The 14104-nt window shown below is 45.4% G+C and overlaps 1 protein-coding gene across 4 annotated transcripts in view; it reads left to right on the forward strand.

Annotated features, from left to right (window-relative positions):
- The window catches only part of PTPRG (protein tyrosine phosphatase receptor type G), a 712041-nt gene that overhangs the window by 598769 nt on the left and 99168 nt on the right, over nucleotides 1-14104 (forward strand). For all 4 annotated transcript variants that reach the window (XM_019469870.2, XM_019469872.2, XM_019469869.2 and 1 more), the window contains 4 exons: nucleotides 1318-1502; nucleotides 4698-4806; nucleotides 10665-10714; nucleotides 12448-13225. In XM_019469870.2, the coding sequence (XP_019325415.1) occupies nucleotides 1318-1502; nucleotides 4698-4806; nucleotides 10665-10714; nucleotides 12448-13225 (1122 nt within the window). The remainder of the gene's footprint in view (nucleotides 1-1317; nucleotides 1503-4697; nucleotides 4807-10664; nucleotides 10715-12447; nucleotides 13226-14104) is intronic.

The raw sequence follows: 14104 nt of genomic DNA on the forward strand, positions 1-14104 counted from the left end.
GGCCCGAGGTCAGTACTGCTGAGGCTCAGAAACCCTGCCGTAGACTCTAAGCCCCACGGAGACAGGAATCATGGCCACTGGAAAGGACCCATTTGAAAACCTAAAATGTTGCACTATTAATGATACTGTCGTCTTGGCTTTGTCTACCGATGGATGTAGAACCACCACATCCCTTCAAACCTGCCGGCCACAAGGAGTGAAAAAGAGAAGTAGCCTGACTTTTCCGTATGCCCTGCATCCGTATAAATGCACAGGGTACTGCTGGTCCAGAGGAAACCCATCCCTGTTTTTGCGGCTTTGCTTCAAAATGAGAGTCTCATTTTAAATTATATCGGTTGACACTCTGGTGTATTTACAGTAAAATTTCATCTACAGTTTCACTGTGTCGGGATAGCCCACACATCAGATGGCCTGGCTTCTTCAAAAAAGTCATCAGGAAAAAAGGCCAGGGACTGTAATAGATTTAAAGGGGCTAAAGCATTGTGATAACTAACTGCAGTATGGGATGAGGGGGGGTGGGGAGTGGCTGTAAATTATCATTGGACATGACTGGGGAAATCTGAATATGGACTATATATCAGATAATATTATTGAATTAATGTTTATTTTCTTAAGTTTGATAATGCTGTGACGGCTATTGCCTTAGCTCAGGCTGCTACCACAAACTACCATAGCCTGGGAGGTTTGTCAACCACAGAAATTTTGTTTTCTCACAGTCCCAGAGGCTTGGGACCCTGGGGTAAGGCACCGGCAGATTTGCTGTCTGGTAAGAGCCTGCTTCCTGGTCCGTAAGACGGCTGTCTGCTTGCATGGTGAATGGGTGAGGGGCTGCCTCTGGGGTCTCTTTTATAGAAAAACTAATCCCCTTCATAATGAGGGTTCCATCCTCATGACTCAGTTGCCTTCCAAAGATCCCACCTTCAAATACCGTGACATTGGGGATCAGATTTCAGCATATGAATTCGCAGAGGGGGATGCAAGTGTGCAGTCCAATGCAATTATATAAGAGAATGCCCTTATTCTGAGGAGATGAAGGCCAAAGTATTAAGGAGGGAAGCATCAGCATGTTTGCAACTTGCTTTCAGTGATTTTGCAAGAAAACATTTGTGAGTGTGTGTGTGTGTGTGTGTGTGTGTGTGTGTGTGTGTGTGTGAGGTGCAAAATGTTAGCAGTGGGTGAAACTCGGTAAAAGGAGTACGGATGTTTCCTGTACTACGATGCCAGCTTTTGGGGGTTAGAATCTTTAAGAACTCGGGCACATGGTGGATTCGCGTGTTGTCCCGCGAGCCCCTGAGCTTGGCCGTGTGTTGTCTTCAGTTTGCAGCTCTCCGCCCATCCACATGAAGGTGCAGCCTCTGAACCAGACGGCGCTGCAGGTGTCCTGGAGCCAGCCGGAGACCGTCTACCACCCACCCATCATGAACTACATGATCTCCTACAGCTGGACCAAGAACGAGGACGAGAAGGAGAAGACGTTTACAAAGGACAGCGACAAAGACTTGGTAAAACCTCGCTGTGTTCATAACTGCCCTTGCAGTTACGAGGGGAGCCCCTGCCGCGTCTCTTACCATCCGCGCCCTGCACGGCGTGCCTTATCTGTGCCTGCTGAGGGCGCTGTGCTGCGCATCGCAGTGGCTATCCGTGGGAGCCGTGGCCGGGACCCCACCTGGGCTCCTTCGACCCTTCCGCTTCCTGGCTACACCACCGGAAAAAGCTAGGTAGTTTCTTTGTAATCAGGCTCTTCAAAATTGACTGCTTATTCTTACATTATTTCCAAAAAACAACCAGCAGGGGCTTCTGGGTGGCTCAGTCGGTGGAGCGTCCAGCTTCAGCTCAGGTAGCAGTCTCACGGTGGTGAGTTCGAGCCCTACGTCGGGCTCTCTCCTGTCAGCCCAGAACCCTCTTCCAATCTTCTGTCCCCTCTGTCTCTGTGCCCCTCTCCCACTCGTGCGCCCTCTCTCTCTGGCTCTCTTAAAAATAAATACAACATTAAAAAACAAAACAAACAAAAAACCAACCAACAAAAAACCAGAAAGCTTCCATTAAGCCCTTTTTTAAATCTGATGTGGCTATTGTAGATACGAGGTGTGCAAATGTACAACAGGTCCTGGCACATAAGTGCTGGATAAGCCCCAAGCTATTACTATTATAGTTCTTCCTTTTTCTCTTCTCCTCCTCCTCCTCCTCCTTCTCCCCCTCCTCCTCCCCCTCCTCCTCCCCCTCCTCTTCCCCACTAGTACTCTAGTCACCTGCACCGTCAGCTGCCCAGAGTCCCCACCACTCCCTCGGTCACAAATGATCAGCCTCACACATTACCATTTCACACTGGACCCCTGTGACCATGTGATTTTTAACCTGTGTTCTCAGACTCTCAGATACTCTAATATCTGACGTCACTCTGAGCTGTCTGTGCCCAGCCCAGCTTCTCGTCCTAACGTTTACGGAAGTGTTTAGAGGCCAACACCCACCGAGGCCCTTCAGAACAGGTGGTTGCAGATGCCATCTTCTTCGCTATGAAAGCAAACCCTCCAGCAAGCACGAAGCTTGAAGTCTTTGCACAGAAACTCAAAGTGACACATTTGGGTTTAAAAGCCTTCCACTTATTGTTAATGAAAAAAAAAGGCTGTGGAATAATGAAACCGTAATTGTATGTGCACATGAAAAATACAGTAGCACCAAGTGGGATTCTTAATGACTGTTATCACTTTTTTTTTTTTCTTTCCAATACAGAGTCCCCAGGGCCCATTCAATCAGTTACAGAATAATACTTTTCATATTCTTTTAGATGAAGATTCTTTTACTTCATTTCCATTTATATTTTCAATTTCCCCACTAGACATTGTTATCTGGGTCACATTAGGGAATGATGAGCCTCGTGAAATCAGAGGGAAATCTATTGAAAGGCACCCAAGGTTAGGATGTGTTTTAACCTTTCTCTTGTCGCTATTGGAAGTCCGTAAAGGGTTTTTCTCGTTCTCGAGTACAGATGACTTACATTAATCAGCAGAAACTATCTAGGCGCTTACGCAGTTTCTTGTTCTAAGTGGAAAATAATTAAACACACAAAGATAAATAGATACCGGCTGGGAGTGAATTCTAATAAACCCCTGCATAGATGGAGCAAAGATTTCGCTCTGAACAAAGACCACGGGGTCAGAGGTTTAGAGAATGAGGCATTAATTAGTTTATGAGAGAAAGAGAGAGAAAAACCTGCTTTGACAGCAAGTTTTTTTTTTTCTTTTTTTAAGCAGAATTTTCTGGGGGTGGTTATTTTCTTTGGGGACACAAAATTAATTTTCTTAATTCCTCAAGAAGTTGAGAGTGCTGATGTAGTGGGACCAAAGCTGTTCTCTACCTTACGGCTACTGGGGTTAGAAACCTAAAAGGAACACTTTTTTTTTTTTAGAATTTTTTAAAATTTATTTATTGTTTATTTATTTATTTTTGAGAAAGAGAGAACACAAGTGATCAAGAGGCAGAGAGAGAGGGACAGAGAGTGAATCCCACGAGGGGCAGAGAGAGAGAGAGAGAGAGAGAGAAAGTGCAGAGCCTGAAGCAGGGCTCAAACTCACAAATCATGAGATCACGACCTGAGCTGAAGTTGGACTCTTAACCGACTGAGCCACCCAGGCGCCCCCAATTCTCTCATTTTCAAAGACTCTTAGAATGAAGCTTTGAGGAACAGGGATTTGGATTTGGCTGGTGATGCTTGACCAGGGATTGACAAGACGTTCTCTAGAAAGAGCCAGATAGCAAAAGGGGGGGGGGGGGGGGCTCTCCAGGCCATTAGGTCTTTATGGCAGCTACTCAGCCCTGCCGTCGTAGGCTGAAAGCTGCCACAGACAACATGAAAATGAATGGGCATGGCTGTATGCTAATAAAACTTTATTTAAAAAAAGGAAACAGTAGGCAGGATTTGGCCTGTGAGCTGTGGCTTGCTGGGCTCTGTGTTAGACCAGGGGCATTCTTCACGTTATGTGGTGCGGAATGCCTGCGAACAAGGTTTGCATGGCGTGTGTACTACAGGACTCACAAGCATCCTGTGAGGTAGCTACTGCTTTTTGCATTTAACAGTGGAAGGTAGCAGAGGCTGGAAGACATTAAGCAACTGACTTGGAATCACACGGCCAGCGAGTGGTGTGACAGGGGTGGGTCTCATGTCATCTGGACTCTAATCAAGTGTTCTGACCTAGCCTCGTGCCCCATAGTGTCCATCCATCAAGTACAACGAGGCCTCTGAACTGCCAAGAAACGTATACGCCAAGATTTTGTTGTTGATATTAAAAGCTCTGCCTGCTTCTGGAAGTTTAGTATACTTGGTAATTCTAGAGGCTGCCTAGGGTAAATAATTACAGTCTATAACTGGACTAAAGGAAAGAATCCCAAGCCTTGTGAGGACAAAGATGGCCGAAGACCTGTTCCAGGCCGGTCAAGGATGAGTCTGGACTGATTTTGTTACATCTGCTATCCTGCACGTTTCAGTGTTGAAAACAGATTCCCAGCCTGTTATTTCAAAACGTTCTTTCCCTTCAAACTGAGCCTTCGGTCAGCAGGGGAGCATCGTGTCTGTCAGGCTTTGCCATGGTACCCAGAAACCTAAAAGGAATGCTTAACATTATTTTAGGTTTGGTTTTAGAAGGTCAGGCGTGTACCAGCCCTCAAAACCAACTCACTGCCTTTTCTTTCTTCACCTGCAGAAAGCCACCATTAGCCACGTGTCACCGGATAGCCTTTACCTGTTCCGCGTCCAAGCCGTCTGTAGGAATGACATGCGCAGTGACTTCAGCCAGACAATGCTCTTTCAAGGTAGGGCCAGTTCCCCTCTTCTCTGGCCCCAAGTGCCCCTGCACCCCTCCTTTGTTATGATTTATCTTTTTTCTTCTTAACGTGCCTGGTCAGAAGAAATAAGCCTGGCCTAAGAATCAACATGGAGTTTTAAATCATGCCTGAAAAGCCTGAGGAATTGAAGCCTGTCTTTTAGGTTGGGGGTTTCAGAGGCCAGAAGACGGGGAACAAGAGCAGAGTGTTGATTATTTTGTTTATTATTATTGTCATATTCCAACTGTGGGGAGCCAAGTATTTGTCTAACACTGCGTCATCACAAAAATCACATCCTAGTCGTGTTATGGAATATCGCTTTTGGATTTTTAGCATGATTCACTTAGCTATTCTCTTAAGAACTAGAGCCCAAACATATAGCACACTCCTTTTTTTTTTTTTAAGTTTATTTGTTTTGAGAGAGACAGAGACAGCATGAGTAGAGGAGGAGCAGAAAGAGAGGGAGAGAGAGAGACAGACAGAGAGAAGGAGGATCCCAAGCAGGCTCCACACTGGCAGTGCACAGCCTGATGCAGGCCTCAAACCTGTGAAACCGTGAGATTGTGATCTGAGCCAAAACCGAGAGTTGGATGCTTAACTGACTGAGCCACCCAGGCGCTCCTACAGCATGCCCTTCTCGCTTACAAGCCACATAAATGAGCCTTTGCTTGCAGGATCCTTGGGTTTCTGGAGAAATAGCTCTATGCTCCAGCTGAGATAGGGTCTGGTAGAACGTTCCAGAGTCAGGACTAGGGTGAGTCAAAAGAAGCATTTACCTTTGTGCAAAATTTAAGAGTACAAAAAAACTCTGTACTCAAGGTATGTTGTATTTTACCAGAACTCTTTTTGGAAGCAAAATCCGTGCAAAATGTTCGTGGACAAAATACACAAATTCTAAATAAAGATAGGATCCACTCTGTCTTAACTTGCCCCAACCTAATCCCAGTCCTGGTTCCAGTGAAACTTTATTTCGTGACTTTATTTGGTGACTTGGTTTGGGGACGTGCACCAAGACCAACATGGCGGGAGGGACCAGGGCACTGGACCTTGCTGTGCTAGGCTGAGGTCCTCACTGGTAAGGTTCTTCACACCTGGGATCCTCAGTTTCAGAGAAACCTACGCCCCAGGCCAGCGGCTCTTAACTTTTTTGAGTCATGTATCTGATGAAGTCTTTGGACCCTTCCCGTAGAAAAATCCAGAGTTTTGCGTACAACTTCAGGGACCCCATCAAGCCCGTAGGTCCTGGACCAGCAACATCAATCAGCATCATCTGGAAGCCTGTGAGAAATGCACATTTATGGGCCTCTCCCTGAACAATTACCTCAGAATCTCTGATGGTGGGGCCAGGAATCTCAGTTCTAAGCGGATGGCCCATCTGGCATGTGCAGTGAAGACTGAGAGGCACTGGTGTAGAGCTGGGGCCCTGGAGTGAGGGCCCCGGCTTTGAGTCCACCTGCCACTCGGTGTTTCTGGAACTCAGAGAATGGTTATTAGCTCCCCCAAGCTGCAGCGTCCCCGTCCGAAAAGCAGCGGTATCGAAGGTACCGACCTCACAGGGACCTTGTGGAATGGCGTACGGTGAAACAGGTAAAATAATTAGCAGAGTGCCTGGTACCAACTATAAATATCACCTTAGTACTAGGTTTGATATAAAAAGAAAGGGTGAACTCAGGGTAAGAAACCCTCCAGCTTTAGATTCCCTCTAAGGATCCCTTCTAGCTTTACAGTTTGGCATTTAGCATTTAAATACTCTTTGCTAGTGTTCACATTATGTCATCCTTCCATTTAAACTAATTGAAATGAGCATCGCTGTGTTTTTTTCACGCGACCCCCTGTGCCCTGCGTGTTTTGGCCCCTCTGCCTGTGTTGACGAGAGTCCACAGGCCAGAGCCAGGTCTGTGCGGCCCAGGGGAGAGAGAATAGGAGGCCACAGTGGGAGTTTGCTGAGGCCAGGGCCCTGGAACTTTGGACGCATAAATCATGATTAGGCCTCCCGTGTGCTCCGACCAAGAACCTAGAATCTGCAGAACTGCCTGTCCTGATTAATAGGCCCCTGAGCTTGCTGGCTTCTGTGTGGACTTTGAAAAATTAAATGTTTGTAATGTAATGTAATTCAAAAAGGCCTTGTCAGCTATAAATTCCAAGCATGGAATATTTAACATGTCTGATCACAGAGACTTGTTGGAAATGGCCAATGTCTCCTTTGTCTAGAAAGACTCACTTTGTTCAGAGGTGGACGTGCGTTTCCTCATTTTCTATATTGTTGCTTGTCCCTATACATTGACAGAGGGGTGTGGATCCTCCGGGCCTCCCCACAGTGGCTTTTGCGTCTTCCCTAAATTAGGCATCCGGTGAGCAGCGTACGAACTAACTCTTCAGGGAGGCTAGCACACCTCATCTTGAGAGCCAAGGATGCGTTTGTGAGCAGTGGAGCCCAGCGTGCAAAACTGATCAACTGTTAGGACTCAAGTCTTAAAAGGGAGTGGAAAAAAGCTTCAGGAATTTCACAGAGGCCTGGTTCAGAATAATTAGGTTTCCCAGTGATGAAGTTTACGTCTGGTTTGGGAGCATGAGGAAGCCATGTTGGAATGTTTACATTATGGTAAATACACTATTAAGTGTTACATATTTACTTGAGTGTGACAAATATAATAGTAATAATAGCAAGTAGTATCCATGAATGGCTCACAGTTACAGAGCCTTTTCCCATAAGTTAGTAAGTTATTTCATTTGACCCCATGGCAGTGGCAACTTGTAAGGTACGTGTTATTTTACTGATGGAGAGATGATGTTCCAGGCAGTCGAGTAACTTGCAGAAAAAAAAAACAACAGCAACAAGGAAAAAACACTTGGCCACTAAGCAGTGTCTTGATTTCTTATTCCAAATCCAGATCGTTTATACATAGCAACAGACCACCCCTAAATATTACCCTATGGCCCCCGTAATTCAACAAAAACAGGTGGAAAGATCGATTGCTTCGTGTTCAAAGCCTGTCTGCAGTTCTCAACGGTCATAGAAAATAGTGGTTCTTGAGCTTTTCTCTGAGCCACAGACCCATTAGGCAGCCTGAAGCCAATGGATCCCATCTCACAATCACTTTAAATAAGTAAAATACACAGAAGAGGGAACCAATTAAGCTCAAATACAGTTGTCAAAATATTTTAAACAAATTTGGGCATATAGTCATATATGCTTTTTCCTCTTTTTATTAAGGCATCGAAGGACAAGCATTGGGTCGGCTTGCTACCTTGATGTCTGAGTGGCGACAAACATAAATGTGGCAGAATAGCTACAACAATTATAAGGGAGTATAAAAATCCCTGACTTAAGTCAGAGACAAAGTCACAAGTCCTGCTGGGGCTGCTGAGATGTGTTGGCTGCTCTCATGGCAGAAGGAGAGCCTTGGTTTCACGTCAGTGAGAGCTTGGTGGGAAAAGGCAGATGCCTTTTTTTTCCTGTCCCTGAATCCCCCTGGGCCCATGGGTGCCAGGTTAAGCATTTCTGGTACCAACGGTCCCGGAGAAACTTCCTGGTCACCACAGCTTGAACCAGCCCGGTAGAAACTGTCAAACGTTAATGAGAAGTATGTGTGCTGAGTTGCTGCTTCGTTTCTGGGCCTCAATCAGAGCCCTTTGTAAAGGGCAGGTGACATAGGTCTCTAGATGACCCGCTTTAACGAAGGGAGGTGAGTACTCCACGTTCATCTCTTTCCCACTATGCATCTCTTTCCAAAGTCGAGAGTTCATCTCGACTTTCCACCTATGCAAAATGAATGTGTCATTAGGCTGGGGGTTGCAGACTCAGGTGCCCCTGGGGCCGTGCAAGGCACATGTATAGACACGGGGAGGGTTATCAACGGGAAGCTGGACATCCTACATCCACCATCCACTGAGGGATGCTCGGTCCCTGCAGGGAGGAGAGTTCAGTTTTACTGAATATTGTGACTTTACAGGATAAGCAGGAAATTGGGATTTTTAGTTTGAAAGCTATTGCAACAAGTTCAGTTTTAAAAAAGCTTGCAGGCCAAACAAAAATTATGCCAGTCGTTTGCCACTCCTGGTTTAGGTAAAAACTTACAACAGACACGCATATTATATACTTTGGTATTTAGCTTTTTTTTTTTTTTTTTTTTTTTTCTGATTTTTCAGTGCCATGTATATATAGGAAGCAAACTTTTAGTTTATATAACACTCCTATTTGGAGATAACCACAAAGAAGCACTTTGCTATTTTCTTTAATTAGACTCTTTGGCATTATTCACAGTAGTGAAGCAACCCAAGTGTCCACTAACAATGAATAGATAAAGAAAATGCTGTGTGTGCATAGAGTGGAATATTATTCAGCCTTGAAAAGGATGGAAATTCTGACACATGGCCCAGCATGGATGAACCTCAAAGACCTTGTGCTAAATGAAATAAGCCAGTCACAAAAAGGCAAATATATATGATTCCACTTATGTGAAGTATCTAGAGTAGTCAAACATATAGAAACATCAAATAGAATGGTGGTTGCCAGAGGCTGGGAGAGGGGTGAATGGGTACAGAGTTTCAGTTTTGAAAGATGAAAAATTCCGAGATTGGTTGTACACCAATGAAAACATACTTAACACTACTCAACTGCACACTTAAAAGTGGTTAAGATGGGGCACTTGGGTGGCTCGGTTGAGCATTCGACTCTGGATTTCAGCTCAGGCCATGATCCCAGGGTCATAGGATCAAGCCCTTCGTTGAGCTCTGCCCTGATCATGGAGCCTTCTCTCTCTTTCTCTCTGTCTCTCTCTCTCTCTCTCAAAAATTAAAAAAAAAAAAAAAAAATTAATCGGTTAAGATGGTAAGTTTATGTGTATTTTACCACAATTAAACATTTTCTAGAGTTATATTGTTTAACAACAATAAGAGGCAGAACCACAGGAAGGAACGAACATCAGAACGAATGTTGTGCGGGTCATATCAGAATTTGACAATTTAAAGCAATGAAGCAATGAAGGTGGTATCTTACGGGGCTTTAAAACTGAAGTAGAAATAAAATATAAAATATATGACAGCACACAGAAGGCGAGGCAGGCAAATAGAGTTAAATTATTGTACAGTTCTTGTGTTTTTAGGAAGTGGTACAAATACTAATTTAAGGTAAACTATAATAAGTTCAGGATTCACGTTATAATCACGGAACTGATAATATAGGAAATTATAAACAAAAAGATGGTAGGTAGGGGGGTTGTCTGGCTGGCTCAGTCAGAAGAGCATGTGACTCTTGATCTGAGGGTCATGAGTGTGAGCCCCAAGTTGGGTACAGAGATTACTAAAAAAATAAATAAACTTGAAAAGAAAGATGATAGGTAGGAACAGTGCAATAATGATTCCATTTATATGAAATCAGAGATAGACAAAACACAGGTCAGAATTGTGGGTTACCTTTTGGAAAGGTGGGGTCAGTATTGTGTGGGGCTTATGCAAACCTTCTGGAGTGCTGGCCAACATCTATATATGTCTCAATATGGGTGGTAGTTACATAGGTGTTTATAGAGAAAATTACTTGGACAGTACACCTAAAATTTGTAGATTTACTTATGTAAGTTTTACTTCAAAACAGAAAACAATAAATTTTTTTTAAAAAATTTAACTAATACCGTAAGACAAGAGTCAGCAGGCAAGCTACATAGCCCTGTGAAAGGTTTTTTAATGACTCACAAGCTAAGAAGGGTTTTACATTTTTAAATGGTTGGGAAAAAATCTACAAAGGAATAATATCTCATGACATGCGAAAATTATATGTAAATCATAAGTTTTATTGGAACAACAAAAAAAAGTTATATTGTTTACAATGTAATTTCTTTGTTTCCCAGCTAACACTACCCGAATATTCCAAGGGACCAGAATTGTTAAAACAGGAGTGGTAAGTAGCAAACGGTAATTGCTTTGTCCTGGCTGGTTGTTAACTCGAATGCAGTTAAAACCGTGACCACGAGGTGGCAGTAGGATGTTGTTAAACTGCTCTTGAAGAGGTGAAAATACAGAAAAAATCACATTTCTCCCTCTTTATAATTCAATGTGTTATGAAAAGAAGCTTGGCGACAGTTAAAGCTGTTGTGTTGTACTGTATAGTTCCTATCAAGGTAAAAACTCTCCATATTTTAAATTATTTATAATCTATGGGATCATACAATGTAAGAGTGCAAATGAGTGCAAAAGGTCTGTTGCAAGCCCTTCGTTGAACATATGCTACAATTCAGAGTTTGTCATTTCCCCAGAGTTACGTGGATTTGCAAGTTTCTGGAGCCTCAATTAATATCTAAGCTTTCCCATTCCTAGTGTAACTAACAATCATAATATCAATCACAGTGTTGGTAATAACAGTAATAGTCTAAAATTTACTAGCATTCCCTGGGTTTTAGATGATTTTATTATTTCATTTACTGCTTGCAGCATCCTGTAAGACTAGTGTTACTACTGTTTCCATTTTACAGAGGAAACTGAGGCTTAGTGAGTTAAAACAATGTGCTCAGCATCACCCAGACAAGAGGTTGTCAACTCAAGCCCAGACCATCTGACCTCTATGTCCTGGATGCTTTGTCTTATGTGGCATTTAGCATTAGAAACGAACATGTGTTAACATTGGCCTTCCTTAGACTACAAAGTTTCCCAAGTGAAATATGGTGATAACGTTAAAGAACCAAAGTGGCTCTGGCTGTATTGTTTTGAACTATATGAGTGAGGGGATGGCATTCTGGATGCTTATACCAGGTTATAAGAACTAAAACAGGTAACTTAGAGCAACATTTCTTGTTTTTCCAAGATACTGTTATCTGCTTCTCACACAGAAGCCCCAGTTTAGGATGGTGGGAAGAATGAGTTGAGGCTTGAACACAGGCGGCCCTGCCTCTAGCCCTTAACATCTCTGTGCCTTGGTCTCCTGACCTGGAAAATGGGGTGATGATCCTGTGTGCCTCATGTACCTGGGCGTAGAGGTCCCCATGGATAGACCCAGAGACTCCGGAAGTGGCAGCGGCTATACAGGACCCACGAGGAAGACGCAGGGCTGTAAGCCACTTCCCAGAGCGTGCAGGGTTGAGTGTGGCTCCTGCCACTGCGGACGTGGACAGCCACGTGCCCTTTCTGTCCATCCGCTTCCTCACTTTGAGACGGAGGAACCAGACCCTGGAGGGCTTTTCTAGACCTGGTTGCTGTGTGTTCTCCATGAGAGCCAGTGATACATACGAAAGAGCAGGGACTCCTGCCTCTTGCAGGGTCAGCCCAGGATCATGTGACCATCTGATGTTGCTAATTTATTACGTAGCGGATATTGGTCTTTATACCAACTTTAATGGTACTTACTTTTCTTTTTTTCTTTTTTTTTTTTTTTTTGCCACTCACTGAGCTTCTTCCTAAGCAAAAGTGGTGAAGAGTTGGTTTGATACGCTAGTTGAATTTTTTAATGCGCTCAAAGTGATTGTAAAACTGTTGAGACCGGAGGTGGTCACGTGACCACGGACCACCTCATGTCAGCCTTGGTACCACAAAAACCTACTGAGGGTCATAAGCAGGGCCTTTTTCCCAATCCTGATGACTGACATGGCTCTGCTTTCTCTTCTGTCCCTTCCCCTGACCTCCCCGGGTGACCCTTTGAAGCCCACAGCGTCTCCTGCCTCTTCGGCCGACATGGCCCCCATCAGCTCGGGGTCTTCTACCTGGACGTCGTCCGGCATCCCCTTCTCATTTGTCTCCATGGCGACCGGGATGGGCCCCTCCTCCAGCGGCAGCCAGGCCACCGTGGCCTCGGTGGTCACCAGCACGCTCCTGGCGGGCCTGGGGTTCAGCGGTGGTGGCATCCCGTCCTTCCCCAGCACCGTGTGGCCCACGCGCCTGCCCACGGCTGCCTCTGCCAGCAAGCAGGCCAGCAGGCCCGTCCTAGCCACCACAGAGGCCTTGGCCTCCCCGGGCCCCGACGGCGACTCGGCGCCCACCAGGGACAGCGAGGGCGCGGAGGAAGGGGAAAAGGATGAGGAGAGCGAGAGTGAGGACGGAGAGCGGGAGCATGAGGAGGAGGGGGAGAAGGACTCCGAGAAGAAAAAGAGCGGGGTGACCCACGCCACCCAGGAGCGGAGCCAGGACGAGCCCACCCCCACCCCCTCGTCTCCCGACAGGACTGCAGAGGCTGGTGGGCGTCAGACTCTGCCTGGGCACGGGCAAGACCGCACTGCTGTCCCTACAGCCCGGCCCGATGATGGGAGGGATGCCCTCCCGGGCCTGGACCCCGGCTCGGTCACCTCCACCCAAGTGCCCGCCACAGTCACAGAGGAGCATTTTGAAGGGAGTGATCCCAGGAGGCCCCAGATGCCATCGAAAAAGCCCGTGTCCCGAGGGGACAGATTTTCCGAGGATAGCAAATTTATCACTGTCAATCCAGGTAAGTGGCCCCGTCCTCCTGTGAGGCTCCATGCTGCTGTGAGCAGTCTCCCCCTTTAAGAAAAACTGGGATAGGGAACTTCATATTCCTGAAAGTGTATGTGTCCCTGGCTTAAGAGACGTGTGTGTGCCTGTATCTGTCTGTCTCTCTTGCTGCTCTCTGGTTTGTTCTAATAAGAAGACTTTCCCTCTTATTGTTGCTCGAGGAAGTCTTGCCTTGATGTTTGTTTGCTGGTAAAATCCACTTACCTCAGAGTACCTCCGAGGACTTGGACACGGTGAAGTAAATGAATTAAAAAAGACATTGATCTTAAGAAGTTTATTCATTAAGATTTCATTCTTTTGCTTTTCTTAAGTTAATTTTAAGAGAGGGAGAGAGCGTGAGTGGGGAAGGGGCAGAAGGAGAGGGAGAGAGAATCCCCCAAGCAGACTCTGCACTATTAGAGTGGAGTCCCTTGTGACGCTCAGACCCATGAACCACGAGATCATGACCTGAGCCGAAATCAGGAGTCGGATGCTTAACCAACTGAGCCTCCCAGGAGCCCCTCTTTAAGATTTCATTATTTTTTTTTTTTAATGTTTATTTTTGCGAGAGAGAGAGACAGAGTACAAATGGGAGAGGGGGAGAGAGAGAAGGAGACACAGAATTGGAAGCAGGTTCCAGGCTCTGAGCTAGCACAGCACAGAGCCCAATGCGGGGCTTGAACTCACAGGCCGTGAGATCATGACCTGAGCTGAAGTCAGACGCGTAACCAATTGAGCCACCCAGGCGCCCCAAAATTTCATTCTTTTTAAAAAAAAAAATTTTTTTTAACGTTTATTTATTTTTGAGACAGACAGACAGAGCATGAACGGGGGAGGGTCAGAGAGAGAGAGGGAG

Source organism: Panthera pardus, unplaced genomic scaffold (assembly GCF_024362965.1).
Source record: "Panthera pardus isolate Hobbes unplaced genomic scaffold, ASM2436296v1 HiC_scaffold_8, whole genome shotgun sequence".
Classification (NCBI taxonomy): domain Eukaryota; kingdom Metazoa; phylum Chordata; class Mammalia; order Carnivora; family Felidae; genus Panthera; species Panthera pardus.